This window comes from Choloepus didactylus, chromosome 2 (genome assembly GCF_015220235.1).
Source record: "Choloepus didactylus isolate mChoDid1 chromosome 2, mChoDid1.pri, whole genome shotgun sequence".
In the NCBI taxonomy this organism is placed as follows: domain Eukaryota; kingdom Metazoa; phylum Chordata; class Mammalia; order Pilosa; family Megalonychidae; genus Choloepus; species Choloepus didactylus.
This window is the reverse complement of record NC_051308.1, coordinates 104,964,313-104,989,710: the sequence shown is the minus strand read 5'-3', so window position 1 is coordinate 104,989,710 and position 25,398 is coordinate 104,964,313. Positions and strand designations below refer to the sequence as shown.

Here is a 25,398-nt window from a genome sequence, read left to right as displayed (position 1 = left end):
ACAGGGCCGAGGCAACCCACACAGTGTGATATCACTTCTCCCCCAGCCAGAGTGGCCTGGGGTGCAGGGATCAGTCGAGCGCAGAAGATGGCAGCAGTTTGGTTGGGTTGAGTGTTGTGGATGAGCTGCAGGGAACAGGAGGCAGTTAGCACCAGGTGGCTGCCTCTGAGTCACTGAGGTTGAGCAAGAGACAGATTTGGGGGCCGGGTCATTTACAGGTTTGTCTACACCCAGCTCTGAGTGAGGGGAATGAGAAGGAAGCGATGTTAATTGCTAATACTACTGAACACCTACCCTACGCTAGGCACTGTTCTTAGCTCTCGGCACGGGCTCACTCCATCTTCACAGCAACCCCATGAGGTAAGTACTATTATTATCTCTATTTTACAGAAGAGGAAACAGGGGCACAGATGGTTATATAACCTACCCAGGGCCATACAGCTAGCAAGTGGTGGCACCTGCATTCAAAATCTGAGCTGTTTGACCCCTGAACTTAAGCTCGTAGCGTTTTTCTGCCTCTTCCTTCTCTGCCCACAGTTACTCACACATGCAGCCACCCACACACATATGCACACAACTGGTGTCTGTGCAGTCTTATGAAATAACTAATGTATCTCCAGCTCCTGGCACATAGTGGGTTTCCAGAAAATATTTGTTGAATGAATGCAGTGCTGGGGGCCTAGGAAAAGAGGAAACAATGAGGAGGTTGTACGTGTGTGTGTGTGTGTGTGTGTGTGTGTGTGGTGCAACGGGGGAAGATGAAACGAGAGGAGCTTTGTGGAAAAGCCCCACATACTGAATCTGCCTTGGAGGCCTAGGGCTGAACCTGTTCGATGGTTGGGCACACTTACACACACGCGCGCACACACACACAGAGCCCTCTGCTGCAAATGATATGGAAGACTCACTTCTAACTCGAGGGTCCCAGCCCTTCAAAGTGCCCTGCGTGGGGAAAGAGGAATGGAACCAAGGTGGGAGGGGGTCTTGACTCTCCCCTCCGTTGGGAACAGAGGACAGGGGGGCGTGAGGGAGAGCTCTGGGAGGGAGAGCGGGTGGGGAGCACGCAACCACCTCAGCCCTGGAAGCCAAGCTCGGTTCCTCCTGAGTCTTCACCTCTTCCTGCCCCAGCACAGCAGGCTCTCTCCCGACGGCCATCGACAGCCCCTGCATGGTCCACTTGTCCGCACCTGCACTCTCCAGGAATCTGGCCCCTCAGGCTATTCTGGCTAAAGAGTGGACGATTCTCCTTTCCCTTAGTCCAACTGAAACAAGGGTCGGATTTTTCCAAAGACTCTCAATTAGGAAAGTGAAGGAAAAACAAAGGCAGAAATAAGAACTACAAAAACAAAGAAACAGATGGAACAAGTGGGGGTGAATGCACTCGCCATGGGAGAGCGTGTGAGCACAGAGGCCCGATGCTAACGTGACCCTCCCCTGCCCCCACAGCACCCTGCCCTCCGCCCTTTGGTGGCGTTTCCCACTCTGTATTGTAATTACAGGGCTTGTTTGTATCTGCTGCTCCATCTTGGCTGGGAGCATCACAAGGCCACTGTTAACTCCTTTTTGCTCTGCCCCCTTGCCTAGCACAGTGCCTGGCAAGGGGTGGAAGGCCAACAGGTATTTGCCAGGTGAGTGAGTGAGCAAGAGTGAATGAGGGTGAGTGAGTGAAAAAAGCGTCCTCTAGCTCCTCTCTTTCTGGTGGCTGCATTTCCTCCATAGCGGACACTGTTATTCCCCTCTGGAATCCATCTTATTCTGGTCACTTCCATCCATAGCTAGTGGAAACTTCTCCTCCTTTAGAGTCTGGCCTTCTGGGCAGCTTAGGAAGGGCTGAGGTCTGTCTTCTGTGGTGGGGAGGGTGCTGGAGATCATGTACAGCGGGCAAAGACATTGCAGTCCCAAGGCCAGGACATTGGAAAAAAGGACAGAAAATAATAGCTAACATTCATTAAGCACTTTTATTCTCAAAATAACTCTTCAAACTAGAGACATTAAGGAAACTGAAGGTCAGGGGAGCTAAAAAATTCATCCAATTAATGGTAGATGTAGGATTTCAAACCCAGGCCTTCGGACCCCATGGCACAGATTCTTAACCATGTTGTCATGTTGCATCCATGTAATATAAATTATCACGTAGGGAAGGAACTCATGGCTGGGGAAATGACAAGGTGTGGGGGTACACCCCGTGGGCAGGAGAGTGTTGGGGAGCCCAGGCGAGCAGGGATGCCCACTCCAGGTCTTCAGAGAAGCCCTCGGCATCGAGCATCCCAGCGCCTGAACTGGAGATCTCAGGGAAGAGGGGACTGGATGGAACAAACCTAAAAATTAGGATGTGAGGGAGGGTACCAATCAGGAGCTCAGGCAGAAGAAATAAAATGGAAGCTTCCTGGTTCTGACTAAGTCAAACATTTGGGGCTGGGATTCCAAAACAAAACAGCATAGCTTTGGCTTCAGACAGACCTCCATTTACCAGCTCTGTGGCCTGGCTCCTGCTCCTGACTGTCTCTAGCCTCAGTTTCTTGTAAAATGGGAATTATGATAGTACCAACCTCATTTTCTTTTTGATGACTGACATGAAGATTAAATGAGAAAGTTTGTATCGCCATACTTCGCTATGATCAAAGCTGGGGCACATGGGCAGAGACCTGTGACAAAGGGAGAGGAGATGCAGGGTGAGAGAGGAGTTACCCACTGTCTTCTTTCTCCTTCCATTTCCTACACTCCTCTTGAAAAAGGATAAACTGTACTCCTGCCTTGGTTTCCTCACCACACACTCCTTAACCCTTCTCATCTTATTTCCAATTCAACCCTCCATGAAACAGTTTTCTTAAAAGTTACAGGAGTGATCTCTGAAATGACAAATAAAAGTGGCTTAAAGGTCAATTTTCATTTCCCCTTGGCCTCTCTGCAGCATCTGAAACTGTTAGTTTCTTGTGCCTTTAAAAATTTTTTCCTCCCGCGGCTTCCAGGCCCCTTTACTTGGCCCAGTTTTCCCATCTCTCTGGCTTGTCTACTTCCCCATCACCCAGCTTCTTTTCCTCTCCCCCAGTGGAGAGGCTACCCAAGGTTCTATCCAAGGCCCTTGGCCCTTTGTCCCTCTCACTTCTCCTCCTTGGTGGTCTCCTTCACCCTCCTCTATGCAGGTGACTTCCCCAGCCCATCTTCTCTCACAAGCTCCAGTCTCCCATTTTCCAACCCCCACCCAATGTCTTCACCTGGAAGCCCTGCCAGTAGCACTTCAAATGCAATATGCTCAACACCAACTTGTGACTTCCCTCCCAAACAAGCTCCTTTCTTCCATACTCTTATTTTAGTTAACTTGGCACCACCATTCTCCCATCTCTAACTCGTTCTTTTCCTGCATCCCCACATCTCCTCAGTTGCCAGCTCCTGAAATTCTACCTCGCAAGGATCTTTCTCATCTGTCTCCTTCTCCTCACTGCCATTGCCACTGTCTTGCTTCCAACCTTCACCACCTCTTGGCCAAATTATTGCCGCAGCCTCCTACCTATCTCTTCCTTCTAGCCCAACACCCCAAGACCTTGTACACAACCCCTGCAGTCAAATGAGCCTCCCTAGGGCACCATTTTAATAAGCTCACTCCCCTGCTCAAAAACTTTAAATGGATCCATATTGCTTATGGTGGTGTTTCTCAAGCTTGCTGGATGGTAAAAATGCAGATTCCCAGTCTCCACCACAGCCCTCGTGAACCAGTTCCTAAGAGACATGCCTGCTATTTTGTATTTTTAACAAGCATCCTGGTGACACTTATCATCAGAACCTTTTAGGAAATGCTAGCATTTAGAATAGCGTTCAGTCTGGCATTCAAGGCCCTCCGTGAAATGGTGCCAGCATCCATTTCCGGTGCTGGCTCCCATTTTCCTCTTTGTGCACCGGATGCTCCAGCTCTCTTTGCTCACAGTTTCCTCTAACTGGAATGTGCTCTCCTTTGTCTCTCCAAGCCAGATCCTACCTATCTGCCAAGGCCCACCCCGAATGCCACATGCTGCGTGAAGTCCTGCCTGCCTCTTCCAGTTGAGAACCACCTCCTGTTTTCTGAACTCCAAAGTGTACTGGGGTGCAACAAACAGCCAGCAGTGCTTGGCTCAAGGCCAATGCTCAGTGAGGGCATTTTTCCTTCCCCTTCATCTCCTGGGCCACTTGTCACTTTCACCATTGCAACCTGGTGATTGCTGCACATGTGCTCCTGGAGAGAAAGACCCAGAGTGGATCTTTCTTGATATCCTTACAGCACAGAAGAGAAGCACGCAGGCTCTGGAATCAAACTGCCTAGATTTGAATCCCAGCGCCTCTACCTGGTAAATTCCTTAGGTTCTTTGTGACTCAGTTTCCCCATCTGTAAAGTAGAGTTGTTAAGAGGATTGAATGAAGTGACACTTGCAAAGTGTTAAAACGTTGCATGTGGTGCCTCATTAGCTGGTAACTGTGATGAGTAAAAGATCTTAGAGACCCTCTAGCTCAGGGGTTTGCAACTGTGCCTGCCCATTAAATTGGCTGGGAAGCTTTTACAAAATAAATACTGATGCCTGGGCCCCACCTCAAACCAATTAAAACATGATCCCTGGAGGTGAGGCCCAGGCATGGGATGTTAATGTGCAGGTAGGGATGAGAACCGCTAGCTAGTCCAACCCCCTCACTTTACTGATGAGAGGTAAAGGGACTCTATCACCAGCCTCTGCCCTCCAGTCCAGCCCAGAGCCATTTCCAGTGCACCACGGCCCAGCCTTGGCTCCCACATCAGTGTGATGAGGGAATTGCGCAGGTGGCAGGCAGAGTCTGGGCCCTTCCAATGTCGCTTAGCAAGAATGGAGGTCAGGAAGTGGGGGCAGCTCAGGAAAATGGGGTAGGAGTCCCCAAGGGCTTTGAGCTCTCCCTGGAGAGACAGGGTCAAGGAATAGACAGATTGGTGACTAAATGGCATGAGATTCTGAGCAAAAGGAACACGAGCCAACGTGAGGGTGGGAACCTGATTTGCCTTGGTTGTAACTGTCTCTCCAGCACCTCTCATAGAACATGCTAAGCTCTCTACAAATGCTGGTCGAACGTCTGAATGATGTGTCACCATGAAAATGAGCAAGCACTGTTGATTGAGTCAAACCAGCAGGGTGCCCACGCTCCCCAAGGAGGCAGTGCTAAGAACATCCAGATAGGAGCCCGAGAGTGAAAGGATCTTGGACTTGCAGAGAAACTGAGGCACAGAGCAGGCCGAGCTCCCTGAAGTCCCAAGGATAGCCCATTGTGTGGGAGCGAGGCTGTGGCCCTGTGTGCCAGATGTCTGCATGGCGTCCTGTCCTAGCTGAGTGGCCAAAACGCTAAAGGGGACAGGCAGACAAACAGAGCTGTGTCCTGACCAAGTGGAGGGGGCCCGGTAAGAGAAGAAGGGAGTAGGAAGGAGGACGCTGGGGGCCCAGCCAGGCTGCCTCTGGATAGGGGGAGCAGAGCGGTGGGGTGATCAGGGCCAGTGGCTGGGTCAGATCTCCCGCCAAAGCAAACCTGCCTCAGGGGGCTGGTGGGGGCTGCTCCCTCCCTGCCCAGCTGGGATCAAAGGCAAACAGGAACCCTGGAGGGCCCAGCTGTGACCCCTGCTCCCCACACTCAGCAAGCCCATTAACCCCATCTTCCCCATAGCCCAAACAGACCCATCTGGTATTAGCTGTGCAAGGTTTCCCCTGCCTTTCTCCCCAGAAGAGTCCCAACCCTGCCCTATCTTTCAGTCTTTGCCCAAACCCTGAATCTTTCCTTTCTTCTATGCCAAGAGTTAAAGGGTTCGGGCCCATTTCTAGGATCATACCAATAGACAAAGCTGAAGCACCTACCCCCATGCTAATAAACAAAATAGGAGTACCTACCCCTGCGGATCTCCTTCTGAAGCCAAGTGTCCAAATGGTGGTTCTCAGAGCTAGAAAAGGACCTCAGAGATTTTCTGGTCCTGCTCCTTGTTTCTTAGATAAAGAAGCTAAGACCAGAGCAGGGAAGCCTCTTGTCCAAAGACACACAGGTGGTTAGTGGCCCAACTAGGACTAATCTCTGCTGACCAGACTTGCAGACAACTCTCATTAGACCACGGTGGGGACCTCGGGCAGGGTCAGGTGAGAAAACAGACACACAGAGCAGCCTGGGTCGTCGGGCTCAAGGAGCAGGGGTTGACACAGGTCCCCTTTTGCTCCCGCGGACTTCTACCTGTGTGTCTAGGTAGGAAACAGAAACGCGGCACCATCCAAACCCAGAGAGAAGAAGTAAGGAGGTCAAGAAGTGGGGATGCAGCAGAGGCAGAGAGGTTGAGGAAAATTCTGGGTGCTTTTTTCCTCTTCTCTATGTTCTGAATTCTTCATAATGTGGTTTTAAAAATAAAAAGGGTAATAAAAATAATCTGAGGGAAAGATTAAAGATGATAGACTTAAGAAGAGACAGAGGAAGAGATTTTCAGAATCTATTTTAGATAGACTGGAAAGGAAGACCGGAAAGAAAACAAAGGAGTGGATGCCAAGGCAGAGATAGAGAAAAAATCCAGCATGGTGCCCGAGGTCCAGTGGAGAAACTGAGGCAGCAGCAGGGCGTGGACAGTCACTGTGTGGCTCTGAGCCCACCCTTGCCACCGCAAGTTCACCACAATGTGAGGGAAGTGGGGAGGAGAGAGGACTGGAGAGGAAGGGGAAGGGGGAGGGCACCTTTCTGGGGAGCTGGTCACGGCCACGCAGATCGTCCCCAGGGCCCCCCCTTCTAACCTGTCACCCCGAGACACCCCCCAGGAAAGGAGAAATCTCTCACCCACACTCCCACGAGTTCCCTGTGAGGCCCTGGAAGCTGGCAGTGGTGACAAGACCACAGGCCCTGAAGAGGAAGGGAAAGGAGAGTTGGAAGGAGTGGAAGGAGAGACTGCCCAGAGGGAAGACTGCCGGGGAGGGAAGGGGCGAACAGGCCTGGGGAGCTGGGCCCGAATCCGGGTGCAGAAGTGGGGTGAGGAGACGGGCAGGGGCGGAGAGATGATGGAGCTTCCCAGCTCTTCCTTCCCTCCCGCCCCCCTCCCTCTCTCTCTTTTATGATCTTGAAACAACCTTCAAGTCTGGGCTGGAGGCCCCAGGAGGCCAGTCACTTAGGAAACAAAACTGTTTCTTGGAGACCTTGAAAGCCCATCTGCAGCTCAGCGGAGTCCCCACCCCCTTCCTCGTGCACACACGCATTCTCCCATGGACTCGCACATCCACCCACACCCGGCTTCACACCAGCCACCCCGCTGGCCCCCACACACACTCACGCACACCTGCGTACTGACACGTGCTGGCACACGGATAGCTGAGTTTTAATAGATTGGCCACACATTGAGATGAGTGCTGCCCCCTCCTCTTTAATGGTGCTCCTCCTTTGAATTACCATTTGGTACAGTCATCCTCTCATACCCACACCGAGTCCCACACAGTGATGTCCCCCTCGGTCATTAACTGGCACACGTATGTACATGTGCAAATATTCATCCCTCAGTCTCACTCCAACTCTCTCTTGATCTCTCTCTTTCTCTCTCACCTCCCCCCCAACACACCTACGCAGATTTTCCCATACTGAACAGCAGTTGATTCAGAGCCACCTCAACCTCCTGCCCTTTGCCGATCTCTTTCTCATCTGTGACTTGCCCTCAGACCCACTCCCCAACCCATTACCCTGCCCTCTATACCTCCTTCTTTAAAGCCTTTTTTACTCTCCCCTTTGCAGCTCCTACCCCACAGGCCTTGATCCACACTGGTACCACTGGCTGTGGTCAAGAGAAGCACTGCCCCACCTTGGCACCCCGGAAGGGCCGAGTGCTATGTCCTGGAGTCTGAGGTTCACAGTGAGGAGGAGGAGGAGGAGGTAGACTCCCAGAGCCTCAGGGAGGGTGGTCAGTGATGCATGGGTGAAGAATGGACCCTTGGTGTCCTGTCCACATTCATTTTCTGGGCCCCCAGTGTGTGAACAGCAGTGCCCTTGGGGCTGTGCTCTGGCTCCAGTGCAGGGCATGGCAGGGAGCCCCAGCCAGGCTGTTTGGGCAGAGGAAGGGCACAGACCTTTCCGGTGTTGAGCCTGGCTACAGGGACCAGTGCCAGGGCCTTGGAAGGACTGGGCAGCACTGGGAGATGCCAGCAGGGTTGAGGGTAGGGGGACGAAAACTGCGAGAGCCCAGTGTCGGAAACCTACATGCCTTAGGTTCTGGGGCTGCCATGTTCTCTTCTATCTCACCTTGTGTTCCTGGAGAGGGCTGGGCAGAAGATAACTCAGGAATTCTTGCCTAGGAACCTAAGGAACAGGTGCAGCCTAAATCCCAAGCTATCATCTCATCCATTCCTAGACCCAGGTGAGGATGCCCTTCAGCTGCCCCAGTGGTGGATGCCCCAGCCGCCTTTGGGCCACTCTTCTAGTGAATTCTTCCCTGGGCAGTCTCCTGATGTCTAACCACAAGCCTTCTTACCATATCTTCAGCTACTTCCCTCTCACTCTTCTCTGTCCACAGGGGCTTGAACCTGTATCTGTTTCTCCATCAGTGTTTCCTCCCACTACCTGTTCTCCCCCAGACCCCCATGCAGGGTGAATACAGGAGTCCCGGAGGGAAGGAGCTGCCCCATCCCACCCATCCTTCTTGCCTGAAACCCAGAAGGAGGAAGCAGGGCAGAAATGGGATTTGACCTGCCAGATCCCTGTAATGGAAAATCCCAACTGCAGGCCCAGAGGGGGCCAGTTATTTGGGGAATTCAGACTGGATCCCTGTGCCCTGAGAATGGATTTGCTGGAGGATTGGCCGATAATCCGCCTGCAGGGAGTTCCCAGCCCAACCACACCCTCGGGGCCGAAGACCCCACCCCCTCCCTCCTTCCCTCCTTTCTACCTTTGGGCTCAGGACCACAAGGCCTGCACCCCCACTTGGCTGCCTTCCCTTCACCCCGTCTCTGTGCCCAGAGAAATGAGGACACGGTCCGGGAGAAACCTGTCCTCTGACTGCTCCCAGGAAAAAGCAGGGGCAGTATATTTCCTTCTCTCTGCCTCTTCTGGTTGCCCCTTTCCCCTCTTTGCCCCTCTCTTTCACTTTTTTATCAAATGGGCAGCCACACCGCCCCAAGACCAGCTGATCCTGTCTGGGCCGTCTCCTCTATCCCTGGTTCTAACTGGTATAAAGTTACAGATGCCCCTTCCAGCCCAGGGCAAGACCCCTTCCCATTCCTCAGGCGCTTCTTTCAGTTCCTCCCGTGCTTCCTGCCGAGAAGACTCTTCTCTGTCTAATCTCAAACCTGTGTGCTGCAAGTTTACCTTCCGCTCCCACTGGAAGAAGGAAGCATTGCTCTCGTTTCCAGTTCACGTATGATGTTTGTTATGAAATTGACCTCCACATACCTCTTATGAGGAGAATTTTCCTCTTTTGTAGCCTCTTTCCATTCCAGCGCCAACCCCAGGAATAGATTCAGCCCAGAGCGCCTCAACAGTGGCAAAGGGAATGCCATGTCCTTTCTGTAAACAAGGGGCAAATAAAACCCAGCAATGTCACCGTGGATGCCTGCTAGGCTGGGTCCAGGGCTTCCTTCCTGGTTCCGTCCTGTCCCCCTGTCCTCCGTCTGCCCCTTCCCAGCTGCCTCCCTCTTCCCAGAAGCCTTGGTTCTCCTCTCAGACCTTGGAAAGACAACATCTGTGAGGGCTTGTGGGACCTTTTCTCCCTCAACTCGAGACACATGCTGCCTCTTGAACCACCTTTGGGCCCCCCAAGGGGCCCCTCTGAGGTGCCTCATTTACAGGGGTGAGCCCTGGGTTCAAACACTAACTTCTGTGCTTTAGTGTCACTGCAACCTCTACAGTAGAAGGAATAGCCTCTGTTTCTTCTCCTGAGAGGTTGGGCGTAGACTCAGGAGTCCTGGATTCAGATTCTGTTTTGTCAGCTCGAACTGTTTAATCTATCTGGGCCTCAGTTTCCCCATCTGAAAAACAAGAGGATGGGCCCGGCCACATGTCTTCCCAGATCTTGGGGATCTGAGCTGACAGCACCCCCCTTCCACAGGTTCCTGAGGGACATGTTCCATCCCCACCCCACCCCCAGACCTGCTGCCTCCCACCCCACTTCCCGCCCCCTCTCCTCACCAACCTCTGTGTGGCTGCCACAGACCAGGGGGAGGCTGAGGGGAGCTGTGGGGGGGTCACTCAGAGGGACAAGTGGCCAGTTGCTAAAGGGGCGGGAGGGGAGGAGTCCTCAGAGATCCTGTTTCAACAAACGTTTCTTTCCCGAGGAGGGAAAGGGGGAGGAGAGGGGGAGAAGGACCTATTTAAAGCTACCCTGTTGCTTCGGCTGTCTCTGTCTGTCTGCCGGGGTCTCTGGCTGTCCCTGACTGGCTGGTGTGGGCTGGGGGTCTGCCCAGGGACTTCTTCAGCCGTGGTCCCCTCAGCCTCTCTGCCCCAAGATGGGCCGTGGGGTGAGTATCCCCAAAGATCAGGGGCTGCTCTGTGGGGCAGAACAGGGCTCTCTGGTGGGTGAGGGAGGCTGGTGAGAAAGGTTGAGATGGAGGGAGGAGGAGAGAGAAGCTGGCCGAGTGGGCTAGTTTGAAGTTGGGATCCCAGATCCCACGGCGCTCACATGCCCAGGTGCCGCCCGCTTCACTGTCTGCCCCCCACGATCAGCCCCACGGCCCACCCCACACCCCCTCCAGCTCTCCTTCCACCCCATCCCTGCATCTCTACCCCTGCTCTTCCCACCGTGTCCCGGGACAGTCTCCTCTGTCACCACATCTCTTGGCCTCGCTCTCAGCCTCTCAGCCAAAGGGATATTTGGTACTGTTAGTCCTCCACGCCTTCCTCCGCTACCCCTGAAAATATCCATTTCTCTGGGTGTCCCAGCCAGAGAGGATGGGTTGGCGGGGGGTCAGTGGAGCATCCTGCTCTCAGATCAGAGTCACCAAGCAGTTCTGGACACCGGCTCCAGGGGCCCTGAGTGCCAGGGACAGCTGGGAGGGGTGCGGGCAGGAAGAGCGGGGGTGCCCTGGCCCCCGCCCCAGCACCCCTCCGGATGTCCTGGGCGGCATTGTCCTCAGGCTCCCGGCCGCGGGCTTTGAGGACTTTCCCAGAGGCTGGTGAGAGAAGCCTGCCCCCTGCCCCCCACCCATCCACCCCTGCCTGTGGCCATGGCATTCTGCAGCACCAGGGATGCCAGAGGAAGATTAACAACCACAGATCAGAGACGGGGGTAGGGGGTGGGGGAGGCAGGGAGAGGGTTTCGAATTCTTGAAAATGAAATTTCCATATGGAGAAAAATGACCCAGTCCCTTTACATACTGGGTCTGGCTGCTTTCCTTTTGCGGAATGCTGGCAAAGGAGGGCAGGGAGGGAAAGGGCATGGTGAGCAGTGGGCGGGCTCCAAAGAAAGAGGGTGCCTATGGGGAGCCACAGGGAAGTTTCTGGGCCCAGGAGAGGTCAGACAAGGACGTGTTATTGCACTGAGTTCAGCAGCTGGGAAAACTCTGGGCCTGGACACCGGGGTTCCTGAGCTTGGGTGGGAGCTATAAATAGAAATGGAGTGTGTGTGTGTGTGTGTGTGTGTGTGTGTGTGTGTGTCTCCACAACCCATGTGTTCTCCACAGGCTGGAATTTATACACATATTCATGGGTGAGCACTTGGGTCTGTGTCTCAGCAGGCAAATTTGCAAAAGAGGTTTGCGGAGTCTTAAAGCATGCGTGAGCACAGATATGGCTGTGTGTAAGTGTGTGAGGGTCTGTGAGCCCTTAGGGGTTATAGGAGAAGTGTGGGTTCCAAGGAGGAATGGGTCACAACTGTGGGAAGATATTCTGTCTTGGCACCTTCAGCCACTCCTTGGCATCTCTTGCTTCCCCAGGGAAAAGGTGTCCCCAGCCAAGGGAGCCACCAGGCCTGAGTGGGTTGCCAAGCCTTCCACCCCTTCACCCTAAGTGGAGAGAGAAGGAGAAGGGGTAGCCCTCTGCCTTGCTCCAACCTAGGGCAAGGTGGACCCACTCAAGAGATCCTGCTTAGGAAGCAATTTGACCTTGATTTCTCTAGGAGACCCCAGCTGCTTGGGGTCTGTCCTTCTCCACCAACCCCTGAAATCCCCTTAACTCCTGCCCCAGTAGCTATGGGGTGAAACAGTAGCAAGAGGGAGGGTGGATCTGGTTTGCCTGGGCTGAGAGGTTCAGTGAAGTGGGGGTATTTAGGGCCTAGAGCTTGGAACCCAACCTACCAGGAGATCCCTGAAGAGGGAAAGCACCCCGACCCACATCCCCTTTTTAGGATACATTTCACCTCCTCTCCCATTTTCACTGCAGCCTCACTTCGTGGATAGACCTAGCTGTCACCCATCACCCTGTGGCCGTGAAGGGCAGCATGGGAGTTGGGGGAAGGGATGACTCTGGTGGGAGGGTGCCCAGCCTTCTCTGGCTGCCACGGAGAGGCTGAGGTGGGGGCTGGGTTGGCCGGTTTCCAGCTGCCCCCACTCTGTCCCAGCCTCTGGCTTTCTCAAAAAGAACTCTCTGTTCTCCTTCAGCATTCAAGATCCAGAGAGGGGGGCTGGTGGATGGGGGAGGGAGGAGCAGAGGGAGAAGGGGGGTCCTTGCTTCCTCTCTTTCTTTCTTGCCTGGGCAGCCACTGGCCCCAAATCTCCGCAGGCTCCTGGCTGCAGAGCTTGAGATTCTTGCCAGGACAGGAGGAGGGGAAAGGGGCAGTATGTCTCAAGCTCCGAGCCATTAGAAGAACCGGGTGGGAGCTTGGGGAAAGAGGGAGCTGCGTGGAGCTGCTTAGCTTAGCCACAATCCAGCATGCCAAACGTGCATGGGCCAGCAATTTAAAAAGAAAAACAAACATGCATTTCATTCTAATTTTCATGAACTTTATTTCACACTTGAATGTACAGAAATTCCTCTAGGCTCTGCTCCTTTGACCCCTGTCACAGCCTTATACATGCCCAAGTTTTTTCCTTTCCCTGAAGCTCCTGAAGGGCCAGATTCAGGGAAAGCCTGATCTCCTGCCCCTGATCCCTTCATTGCTTTTATTTTTTTTCTCAGCCCTGACTTACCAAGGAGAGAATTAGTGGATCCCAAGCATTTCAATCCATTCAATTAAATGGACCCTCTTAAATCAACTGGAAAGGAAGAGGTAGAGCTATTCATGAACCCTTCTCCCCTTCTTCTGGTGGGCTGCTTTCAGTGTCCCCAAGATGATCAGCTTTTAGAAAGCCTAAAATATACTTGATTCAGAGATGCTTCCAAAGGAAACAAATGCAAGATTTACCGGTCACCTTTGCTGAGCCGAGCACTTCTGAGCAACACCTCCTCCAAAGGCCCATATCCTTTCAGATCATTAGTGTATCTAGGGAACAAAAGTGTCTCTCTCCAACCCCTGCACCCTTGTTCCTGATTTCACTGCTCAGACTTCCTCAACCTCTCAAGGTGCTGGATTTATTGACTTCTTAGGAACAGGGCAGCTGTCACACTCCTGGGATTGCTCCAGACTCTGATAGGCCAAAGTTAAAAAAAAAAAATTATCCTGCAAGAAGGGGCAAACTCCTCTGTTGTAGATGCTATGCAAGTATATACTCTTTATGGGAAAAAAAATTTACACCTTAATTCCTGAAAGCCTAGCACTGCCTTTAGGGTCCAATGGAGAAACTGAGGCACTGAGCAGAAATGAGCAGCACCTCCATGATGAGGCTACTATGTCCTGAAGGAGGTAGAGGAGAGAGGGCTGGAGAGGAAGCAGGAGTGAGAATGTGCCTTTCTGGGATGCTGGTCATGGCTTCCCCAGACCTTCATGCCTTGGCTATCCTATCACCCCAAGAGGCCCCACCCTTCTGAAAGGAGAAGTCACTTATCCACACCCCAAGAAGTTCCCTGTGAGACCCTAGAAGCTGGCAGTGGTGACGAGACCACAGGCCCTGAAGAGGACAGGAAAAATGAGGGCCTTGTGAAGCTACAGTTAAAATGTTCACTAAAAGAAGACCTAGAAACCATGAGAAACAAGAAAGAGAGCGCTTCTGAATGCAAGCACACTAGAAAGACAAACATGCCATTCACACCATTCCCCTCAGTGCAAAGGGGGAGGCTGTGACGTCTCTGAAATGCACCCATCATCGTGAGAGCAAGGAGGCCCCAAGGCACCCCATACCTTTCCTTTCCCTCTCTCCCCACCAAGATCTGGTCTTACCAGAGGACCCAGGAAAGCCTGGGCTCAGGAGCCAGAAGCATTTTATGTCTAGATTTATTCTCAGAGCCAATTTCTTCTATTTCTTGGACAAATGAGGCTCAGTTGCCTTCTTACCCAGTTGTGCTCTGGGGCCCCACGGCCTGTGAGTTGGCTTTTGCCCAGTAACGGACAGGCTTGCCCAGCAGGTTGGACAGGGCTCCCAGCAATCTGGGGTTCCCATTTGCAGGATATGCTCCTCCTCTCCAAGTACTCTCAGATAATCAGTGCTGCTCATTCATGTCCACCACTCACTACCATTCCCTACTGCTTCTTGTTCTCCTCTGGATACTTCCCTGGTCTAACCCCCTAGCTCCCCAAAGACTCTTACTCCTCCAGTTTCCTAACTGCCTCTATTCTTCTCTAAGTAAAGTAGCCATGGTACTGGGGCAAAGGCATTCCTACAAAATGTTTCTACTTCTCCCACTCACTCCCTTCCAGAATTCTCCTAGAGCCGAGGATGGTGTTTTTTAACCTTTGGGTTTGTTTTGCTTTGTATTTAGCAGCAGGACCCTTTCAATAAAATCTTAGCAGAAGACCAAGTAAAATCAGCTAAGAGTGGTGTTTCTGAGTCCTGAGCCCTCAGCCTGCCCTGCCCCTCTTGTAGAGCCCCAATGGCTCAGCAAATAGTTTGCAAACTGAGGACCTGGGGTTCCCTCCATCCTCCAGTCCCACTTTCTTTCCCTGGGATGATCACTGCCTTTGAATCCACTGACCCCACTCTCAGTGCCCGGCTTGCCAGCTGTAGGGTGGGAATGGAGGCTGCAGCCTCACTGCCTCTGTCCTCCCTGACTCTCTGGGATGTCCCTTCCTCCCTCAGGCTGGCCGTGAGTACTCGCCTGCCGCCACCACCGCGGAGAATGGGGGCGGCAAGAAGAAGCAGAAAGAGAAGGAGCTGGACGAGCTGAAGAAGGAAGTGACCATGGTGAGACAGCCCACCTAGCTGAGCCCTGGAGGAGGAGCCCCATGCTGGGAGAGCTGCTCAGACTCAGAGAAGCCCGTGCCTGCTCCTCCCATGCCCCTCACCTGCATGCCCTCATGTGCATTCTAGACACCACCCTCCCAGGCCTCTCTCCCCAGAGTAACTCGACCTCCCTTCCCCAGGATGACCACAAGCTGTCCCTGGATGATCTGGGCCGCAAATACCAAGTGGACCTGTCCAAGGTGAGTTGAGGAGCTTCTGTAGAGGCCACCAAAGAGTTGACAGAACCAAACAGTATCAGGGCAGAAGGAGCCTGGAAACCGTAATTCAACCCCCTTTACAGATGAGGAAACTGAGGCCCAACTGTCTTGCCCACGATCACATGGCTAGTTGATGGCAGTGCCAGAACTGTAACTCAGATCCCTGCATCCTGGTCCATGGCTCTTTCCCTGTGTACCCTGGAACCCAGGACTCTTCAGAACCCAGGCCCCAGAGTTTCTCAGAACTTTTTCCTCTACTCATTTTGCCATACATTTCTCCAATCCTTCCAACAATTCTGTGAGATACTTTAGATCTATTTATTAAAGTAAGAAGACTCACAGAGGGAAAGTAACTTCCAGAAGTCACATAAATAGTATGTAGCATAGTTGTATTAACAAGCTCATCCTTTTTTGAAGAAAGATCATTAATCAAAAATTTAGTGGATGCTAACCTCCTCCTACAAGATTTCCCTTACTGCCCTTTCTAAAATTCCATGCCCCAACACTGTACCTTACTTTATTTTCCTTAATAATATTTTTTATTATCTGGCATTAGTATGTATTTGTTTATCTGATCATTGTGTGTCACCTCATTAGTACATAAGCTCCACAAGGGTAAGGATTTTGTTGGTCTTGTCCATCTCTGGATCCCCAGAACCATCAATAGTTCCTGGTGTGTAGTAGGAGCTCAATATATATATTTTAAATAAATGAATGAATGGATGCAAAGATAAGAAGTGGCTCCTGACTTCAGGGAGCTCAAAGTCTACTATTTGAATGAAATGTAAACATAGAATTCCAAGGCAATATGGTGAGTGCAGCTTTAGAATCATGTGTGGGATGGAATGGGGAAACAGACAAGGGGCATTTGAATGGGTCTGGGGCTAGGGGTATAGGGCCAGGTGAGGCTTCTATGGGAAGGCGCAGGTGATTGCCCAAACTGTATGGCATTGACGATCAATGATGCAGGGCTCTTCTCCAATCCTTGGGAAAAGGGTGAATCTGAAGGAAGGGAGATAAGGGGAGGACCAGTTGAGGTGTCTTTTCAGAGAGCCTTAACCAGGCTGCCTCCAGAGGAGATGCTGTGGCCCTAACCAAAATGTGTCTCAATCCAGTGATAATTAGAGGTGGAGCCACAGTCAAAATCCTCCTCAGCCTTCAAGGCCTTCAAGACCCATCACAAAAGCCACCTTCTCTATGTGGCCTCTCCTGGTCATCTCCCACCCTTTCCAACCAGGTGTGATCTTGTTTCCCTGTGATGGAGCTGATGGGAAGTGGCGAGGGGCTGGGTTTGTTCCAGCGATGTGCTCCCACACCTTGCCTTACCTCCTTCAGGGCCTCACCAACCAGCGTGCCCAAGACATCCTGGCTCGGGATGGGCCCAATGCCCTCACCCCACCCCCCACGACCCCTGAGTGGGTCAAGTTCTGTCGCCAGCTTTTTGGAGGCTTCTCCATCCTGCTGTGGATTGGGGCCATCCTCTGCTTCCTGGCCTATGGCATCCAGGCTGCCATGGAGGATGAACCATCCAATGACAATGTGAGTTGGTTCACCTGAACCACAGATCAGTCCGTGACCCTGCCCTCCAACCCCAAATCCCTAGTTCAGTGTGTGTATGAGAGGGAAGAGGGCAAGGAGCAAGGCCTCACGTCATAACCCATAGACCCTGCGCTCAAGGCTGAAAACAAGTGAGGTATAAAAATATATATAAAGCAATCCCCTCCACACACTCATACACACACATAATGCTTACTAATGAATGAGATTGTTCGCCTCACACTTAGGTGAGTTTGGTTTGTCTGCATCCCTGGGTCCACACTCCCTGGAGAAGTCCAAGGTCTGGGAACTTCTGAAGTCTTTCCCCACCCTTCCTGTCTTAGGAGGCTGGGAGTTGGAAAACTAGAGTGAGGATGGGGGTGGTTGGAGAGTAGGACTTAGCCCTACCACTCTCACCCCCAGTCACAGAGAAAAGTCTGGGCTTTCATCCACATGGCATTGAATGCTCATCCCAAGACTGAGCTGCTCCTTTGGGGTTGGGAGAAGGCAGGTCCCTTAAACTCTTTCTCCTCACCAGCTCTATCTGGGCGTGGTGCTTGCAGCTGTGGTCATCGTCACTGGCTGCTTCTCCTACTACCAGGAGGCCAAGAGCTCCAAGATCATGGATTCCTTCAAAAACATGGTGCCTCAGGTAGATGATGGTAGGGTTGGGTCTGGACTGGGCATCCACTTTCTGGGAGATTCCAGCTCATCCCCTCTCAACAACTTGTGCTCTGAGATGGTAGCTTGTAGCAGAAAAGTCTCTGGCTCTTCATGCCAGGATTTACTTTTGTTGCTTGGCTGGAGGTGAAGTGGGAGACCAAGCAGGACAGGAAGGCAGGGGTAGAGAAGAACTTTTAATGAGATCCCATGGCCTCCCCACAGCAAGCGCTCGTGGTGCGGGAAGGTGAGAAGCTTCAGATCAATGCAGAGGAAGTGGTGGTGGGAGACCTAGTGGAGGTGAAGGGTGGAGACCGTGTCCCTGCTGACCTCCGGATCATCTCTTCTCATGGATGTAAGGTGAGGAGGACATGCCAGAACAACTGATTTGGTCTAAGACTCTGGCTGTATAGAGGCTAGAGTTAGAGGTTTAAGGGCTGGGAGACCCAGGTCCAATTGTAAACATCGTCCCCCATGCCCTCAGCATATGATGCTTATGCATTGTCTCCTTGTTATGTGTTAGGAATGTTCTGTGCCCAGGGGTATTTCTTTGTCATCCACTTTGTGGCAATCTGCATTGAATACCAATTGTGTGTCAAATGCTTTCTATATATCACATATGCTATCTAATTTAACTATGCAAGAATGATGTAATCGTGCTACAGGGCTGTTGCATGTGGCCACACAGATTGTGCCCTGGACAACCCTAGAGGTGCCATTTTCACAGACTGCAATGTTAGTGGCTCCCCCTGTAGTTGTGCAATGCAGTGATTCTGGTTACATCTCCCATTTCATAGATGAGTAAATGGAGGCTTTGGTTAAGAAACTAGCCCAAGGACACATAATGAGTCAGTAAGAGCCAGCATTCCAAACCAGAGCAGGGGCACTAGCTGAGTAATGCTATAAGTATGCAACAAGGACAAGTGTAATTTTGTCCCTTGTGTCATGGAGATTGAAAATGCGATTGGACTCAGGAGACAGCTGAATGTGCATGAGTGCATCTGCCAGTCAATGACTGCACATCCCCTTCCTCCTCAGGTGGATAACTCCTCCTTGACAGGCGAGTCAGAGCCCCAGACCCGCTCCCCCGAATTCACCCATGAGAACCCCCTGGAGACCCGCAATATCTGTTTCTTCTCTACCAACTGCGTTGAAGGTGAGAAACTGGCCTGCTGGGGTTGCTCCTACTACTACTACCAACCTAGGGAAGAGTCTGAATCCTAAATTCCCAGTCAGGGTGGGGGCTGCTGTGGTAGTACTTACTTGGCAATAGCCCTGCCATAGATGAGGAAATTGAGGGGTCCTGGAGCCCCAAATAGTTCAGAAATGGTCTCTTCCAGATAGCAAGAGGAAGCATGACTCTGTGGGAAGTTCTCTCTCCACAGGAAGATCCTCACTCTGTCCATCTGAAGGCTATGTGGATTCTGAAGCCTTCAGATATTGGGCCAAGACCCCTCTACACATGCACACAGACACACAGACGCACACACAGACACTGATGCTCCAAACCAACTTTGACTCTCAGGAGCCTTTGGGTTTGACGGATATCTTCCACTCTTCCTGGTTCTGGGAGTAGTTACTTCCTTTTCCAGCCCTTGCTTGGTCAGAGCCTGAGGTTGCAGGAGGATCAGGAAAGCTTTCAGAAAAGGTGAACATTTGGACAGTACTTCAGGCTGCATCTAGGCATTTGCTACACCAGAAGAAGTTATTCCCTACACACAGGCTGCCGACCTTGTCCAGTTCCTGTTCTGGTTCTAGAGACAAACAAAAGCCAATTACTCCCAGCACTGCCATCACTTAATGGCAAGTGTCAAAGCACAACTGAAACCCAAGGTCTCTGTGGTCATTCCAGTGAGCCAAGGCAGGGCTGAACTGAGAAGGAGGGAGGGCAGAGGCGGTGGGAGAAAGAGGCCTCACTAGACCATGGGCCTCTGAATGTGGGCAAAGGAGGCTTGGTTTCCCAACTCCACAACTTTCCCTTCACTTTGCTCATTCCTCTTCTCTATATTGTGTTTCTCTGGGCTTTTTTTTCCTAGTTGGAATTATAACACCAAGCATTAAGATTTCAATGTACTAAGATGCTGAGATTTATTCTTCATTTCCCATGATTGGTACTTATTCAGAAATGCATGGTAAAACATCCCCATGTCTTACTCTGAAATTGGCTTTGAAGAGAAGAAATGTTGGTGAATGGAACCAACATTTGTTGAGTGTCTACTATGTGCCGGGCACTGGTCTAGGTGGATGACAGCACCATCTCATTAGATTACTAAAAATTCCTATAGGTAAGAATTCAAACAAGCATTCAGACCCAGGTTTGCTGACTCCAACAGCCACACCCTTCCCACTAGGCCATACTACCTTCCCAGAAGCCCCCTCTAGTGTATCCATAAGTTCCAATAATTTTCTAGCTTCTTAAGAGATTTTTGCCTGATGTTGAGAAAGAAAATCTTAAGATTATGTGGAAAATCTACAAGAAGTACTTTCTTTGTATTCATAATATGCTTTTGGCTGATAGCACATATGAGACCAACTGCACTGAAAGGCTACAGGTGATATTTTGATTTCATTTATTGAATCCCCTCAGTTTGAACTTTGAGATGATCTACAGGCCCCCCCCCCACCCAGGCCTAAGTATTAGAGAAAATAATTTCTTGTTGAACTGAGCTGTGGTCATTTGTATTGTGTGTTGTATTGTCAATCGATGCAGGTAAGCCCAAGTGAAGTGCAATCTACTGAAACTGACCTCCAGGATATGTCATTTTACTCTGAGATGCTTTTCCTTGCTTGGGGAGTGGGAAGGGTCCTAGTCCCTGGGAGCTCCAGAGCACTCAGCCTGGCATCCCCCTCTCTGTCGCAGGCACTGCCAGGGGCATCGTGATTGCCACAGGTGACAGGACGGTGATGGGCCGCATAGCCACTCTGGCCTCAGGCCTAGAGGTTGGGCGGACACCCATAGCCATGGAGATCGAACACTTCATCCAGCTGATCACAGGGGTGGCCGTGTTCCTGGGGGTCTCCTTCTTCGTGCTGTCTCTCATCCTGGGCTACAGCTGGCTGGAGGCCGTCATCTTCCTCATCGGCATCATCGTGGCCAACGTGCCCGAGGGGCTGCTGGCTACTGTCACTGTGAGTGGGTTGGGCTGAGGTGCCAGCAGGGGTCGGTCTGGTTACTTTTTCCCCAAAAGTAATGAAAGCTCAGTTGCTTCCTGTTCCTCAGCAAGTTCCTCCCTTCCAGTCCCTAAAATCACATCCTCAAATTATTTAATACACAGCTCCAAGTTTGAGCCTCTGAAAAATCTCAGACTGGGCTATACCTGCGTACTCGCTTTCCCTTCTCGAGCTTGTGGTCTTCATGGTCACCCTTTTCTCACTACCCATGTACTCGTCTCCCTGCAGTCTGGCATTCATCCTGGCCAGCTCTACTGTAAGGGCTCTTGCAAAGGTCACCAATGACTAACTAGCAAATCCAGTGACATTTCTTACCTCCCATCCTTAGCTCGGCTGCTGAAATTGATACTGCTGCCCACTCTCCTAGAATCCTTTCTATTGTTGGCATCTGTGACAAGTCAGAATCCTGGTTCTTCTCTCCTCTGTCCCTGGCAGTGCCTCCTCCTTCTCCCCTCTCACTGATTCTCAGGCCTCAGCCTTCTGCTCTTCTTATATCCCCTGGTGTGAGCTCATCTTCTTCCACAGCTTCACTTCTGTGTGGATGACGCCCAGCTCTCTATCCCCAGCTCTACTCTGGCCCTCCCTGGAGATCTAGTCAAATGTCTTCAACTCCCTAATGGACAGTTTCACCTTAACATATACCCATGATCTCGATTCAACATTCACTACTTACACCTAGGTCCCACCCATTAATGTTTGTGGAATAGGATCAAGGGAGAAGAGATAGAGCCATGGTCCGTGGTAAGGTCATGGGCATCTCCAGCAACGGGCTTAACCATTTTTTATTCTCCTTTCTCCCTGCCAGGTGTGTCTGACCCTGACAGCCAAGCGCATGGCGCGGAAGAACTGCCTGGTGAAGAACCTGGAGGCTGTGGAGACGCTGGGCTCCACCTCCACCATCTGCTCTGACAAGACGGGCACCCTCACCCAGAACCGCATGACAGTCGCCCACATGTGGTTCGACAACCAGATCCATGAGGCCGACACCACAGAAGATCAGTCTGGTGATTGAGCCCTCCAGATGGGCATGAGGGGACTGGAGGATGCTAAGGGCACTGGGACTGGGGGAGGGCGTGAGACAAGGGCTCTATAAGAGATCCAAGCTCCTGGTTCTCCCTCCGTTCCTCCAAGGGGCCACTTTTGACAAACGATCCCCGACGTGGACGGCCCTGTCGAGGATTGCTGGTCTCTGCAACCGTGCTGTCTTCAAGGCCGGGCAGGAGAACATCTCTGTGTCTAAGGTAGGGGGTCAGATCATAGAACGCGTGTGTCCCCAGAGTATCTCCAAAGCCTGCCCACCTTCCCCTCTCAGACCCTGTGGCTGCTGTGGGGCCTTCAGTGAATTTCCTTGGTCCTCCACTCCCTCCCTGCCCCATAACTCTGAATTCTCTTCTGCAGCGGGACACAGCTGGTGATGCCTCTGAGTCAGCCCTGCTCAAGTGCATTGAGCTGTCCTGTGGCTCAGTGAGGAAGATGAGGGAGAGGAACCCCAAGGTGGCAGAGATTCCTTTCAACTCTACCAACAAGTACCAGGTCTGGTTGGGGTGACAGGACAGGGCAAGAGGGAGAGTCATAAATGGGGGGAGGGGCAAAGCCAAGGGAGAATTATCAATAAGAGGAGTGGGCTTATCTGATAGTCATGTCCCCTCACCTCTGTCTCATCCCCCAGGGCAACTTGTGACTACATGTCTGGTTGGCTCTTATCCCCTAACTCCCAAATCTTCATTCCTTCCTAAAAACCTATCACCTTCACAGTTCTTTGTCCCATAACTCCCCATCCTCTGGCCCTGTTCTCCTCTCTTCCCCCCATTCAATTGAACCATACTTCCATACTTGCCTTGTAGTGTCCTTCAGACTTTAGACATCTGTTAATTACCACTCTCAGCTATGCTATGTAGAAACCAGAGAGGTAAAGGGAGATCAGTGCCCCTGAGGCCAGTATGGTGGTGGGGAATGCTTAGGAGAGAGCCATCCAGTTCCTAGTCCAGTGCTTGTCTCGTGACTGATCTTAACAAATATTCATTGAATGAATGAATGTAATATGAGAAGGTGACTGTCAGGTTTCAAGAGTTGGGACCACGAGGTCCAAATACCCCTCCACACATGGAGATTCTCCCTATTTTGACAATCTTGGATGGATCAGGGATCATTTATTAAAGGAGATTTTCTTACCAGCTTCTGCTCTGTACCAGGCCCTGTGTTGCGTACTGGAGCTACCAAGATGAATATGCCCCACCCCCATAACTGCCTGTCCTCTCTTCAGCTGTCCATCCACGAGCGAGAAGACAGCCCCCAGAGCCACATGCTGGTGATGAAGGGAGCCCCTGAGCGCATCCTGGACCGGTGCTCCTCCATCCTGGTGCAGGGCAAGGAGATCCCTCTCGACAAGGAGATGCAAGACGCCTTTCAAAATGCCTACATGGAACTGGGAGGACTAGGGGAACGTGTGCTGGGTGAGGGGCCAGAAACAGGGGAGTAGGGCTGAGAAAGGAGTCCACAAGCCTCAGTGGCATCATCCCCAAGGTGACGGACTCATGGGGCATCCAGACAGCCACCTCTCTGTTCTCACTTCTCCCTCTGCCTCCCTTTAGGATTCTGTCAGCTGAATTTGCCTTCTGGAAAGTTTCCTCGGGGCTTCAAATTTGACACAGATGAGCTAAACTTTCCCACGGAGAAGCTCTGCTTCGTGGGGCTCATGTCCATGATCGACCCTCCCCGCGCTGCTGTGCCGGATGCTGTGGGCAAGTGCCGAAGTGCAGGCATCAAGGTACCAGGCTCTCCCTCCCCTCCATCCTCTCCTCTTTCATGCCAAAGGTCATGGGACAGCAAGGGTAGCTGTCCTGAGGACACACAGGCCATTGGTGGCCTCCTTGCCTCTGACTCAAGGGGGAAACTTGTCCATCTGCAAGGAAACATGGAAGCTGACCCTTGCCTTTGAGCTCTCACCCTCGTCTCTTTTACTGAGGGTGATCAGTTTCCCATGCCCACCCCACCCCTCCCAGCTCAGCTAATGATCCCATCTGCACGTGCATCCCTCCAGCTTTCAAGCACAATCTGGTATCCCTATCTTACCCAACTCAGCCATGGCCCACTCTCTCTAACCATTTGGGATAAGATTAGCAAGCTCTTGTCTGCTACTACTCATTGTTCCATAACCTCTGTAGACTGGCTTTGGTCCTCATTCCACTCAAGCACACCTCTGCTAGGTTCTCTTGTCCAACCACAACTGCTTCTCACTGACCACTCACTCCTTCCTCTGTGTTACATTTATTCTTCATTCAATAAATATTTGTTGTTTACCAACTGAATAGCAGGCATTGTTCAAAGTGCTGGAATTCAGCAAACATCCCTTCCATCTTGGAGGTTACTTTCCTGTTTCCAGGATATTGCTCTGTACTATTCCCCTTAACCTCCCTGGTCACCAATTCCTGTGTTTACCTTTGCTCCTCTTTGTTCAGCATCTCACGAATTACCAGATCAGTTCAAATCAATTGACCTGTCTACTGAAGACCAGGTACTGTGCTAGGCACTCAGGATACAAAAATGAGTAAGATATAGTGCCTGGCCTCCAGAACATATTTTGCCTTTGCAATTAATCACAGTGCTGTCATGATAGCCATGGTCATTGAGCTCCTACTATGGGTCATGTACTCTGATAATAGAAACAGCTAATATTTATTTGAATTTTTATATGAATCAGGCACTGTTCCAAGCACTAAACCTGTATGATCTTGTATAGTCTTCACAACAGCCCTTCAATATAGGCAGGAGTATTTTCTCTTTTTTAAAGACAGGGAAACTGAGGCACAAAGTAACATGCCCAAGGTCAAACAGGAAACGGTAGAGCCAGGATCAGAACCAAGACAGTCTGCTATTTCTAAACTGTCACACCAGAGGACTTAGCACTTTGCATGCAGGTGATTTTTGAACCCCATAACCACTCTCTCTCTAAGGCAGGCACTATTAGCCCCATTTAAAGATAAAGCAAACAGACTCAGAGTGGGTAAGTAATTTTCCTAAAATAAAACTGCTAGTAAGAGGTGGATTGGGAATATGAAACCTGGTGTCCTAGACGGGTGAGTCCGTGCTCTTCCTGCTCCGCTGTGATGAGAACTGTCACAGAGGCATGGGCAGAGTAACTCAATGGGAACTCAGAGAAGGGAGCAGCTAATTCTGCCTTGGGGAATTGGACAGTGTTTTACAGAGGGAATGATATTTGATCTGAGCTTTGAAGGTTGAAGAGTATTTTGTAAGGCAATGAGGGAGAGGAAGGCATGTCGAGATCAGGGAACAGTGTGTACCCTGACGTGGTTAGACTGTACGCAGTGTGTGTGTGTTGGGTGGGGGAGAGGTGGCAGAGGTACACTGGGGATTGGGACTGGAACGTTGGGTCACAGCCAATTGGCTTAAATGCCAGACCTATGCTTTATCCTGTCGTCCACAGAGAGCCACAGGTGCCACAGGGCTGATCTGGCTTTTCAGATGATACTTGGAGGGAGGAGGGCCTGGATCTGGGGAAGAACCAAAGTCAGGGAAACAACTTAAAGGCCATTGCAATAGTTCAGGCACGGATGATGACCTTAACTAGGGCAATGACAAAGGGAGTAGGGGGAAGAGTTACATTTGAGAAATGTTTTGAG

At 51.4% G+C, this 25,398-nt stretch overlaps 1 protein-coding gene and 1 long non-coding RNA gene across 2 annotated transcripts in view; one reads left to right on the top strand and one right to left on the bottom strand.

Moving 5' to 3' along the window:
• Positions 1–1,299: 1,299 nt before the first annotated feature.
• Positions 1,300–10,912, bottom strand: LOC119526477. The gene is made up of 4 exons (XR_005215187.1): positions 10,723–10,912; positions 9,379–9,492; positions 2,550–2,645; positions 1,300–1,861 (listed from the first exon to the last, which is right to left on the bottom strand). It is a non-coding gene; the product is annotated as an uncharacterized LOC119526477 (long non-coding RNA).
• ATP1A2 (ATPase Na+/K+ transporting subunit alpha 2) overlaps positions 10,307–25,398 on the top strand; it is a 25,270-nt gene continuing 10,178 nt past the window's right edge. Inside the window, exons 1-13 of the mRNA XM_037825589.1 lie at positions 10,307–10,442; positions 15,030–15,134; positions 15,314–15,373; positions 16,727–16,930; positions 17,466–17,579; positions 17,813–17,947; positions 18,626–18,743; positions 20,448–20,716; positions 21,564–21,762; positions 21,890–21,999; positions 22,157–22,291; positions 23,022–23,211; positions 23,350–23,525. Coding sequence (XP_037681517.1) covers positions 10,431–10,442; positions 15,030–15,134; positions 15,314–15,373; positions 16,727–16,930; positions 17,466–17,579; positions 17,813–17,947; positions 18,626–18,743; positions 20,448–20,716; positions 21,564–21,762; positions 21,890–21,999; positions 22,157–22,291; positions 23,022–23,211; positions 23,350–23,525 — 1,827 coding nt within the window. The 5' untranslated portion in view covers positions 10,307–10,430. The remainder of the gene's footprint in view (positions 10,443–15,029; positions 15,135–15,313; positions 15,374–16,726; positions 16,931–17,465; positions 17,580–17,812; positions 17,948–18,625; positions 18,744–20,447; positions 20,717–21,563; positions 21,763–21,889; positions 22,000–22,156; positions 22,292–23,021; positions 23,212–23,349; positions 23,526–25,398) is intronic.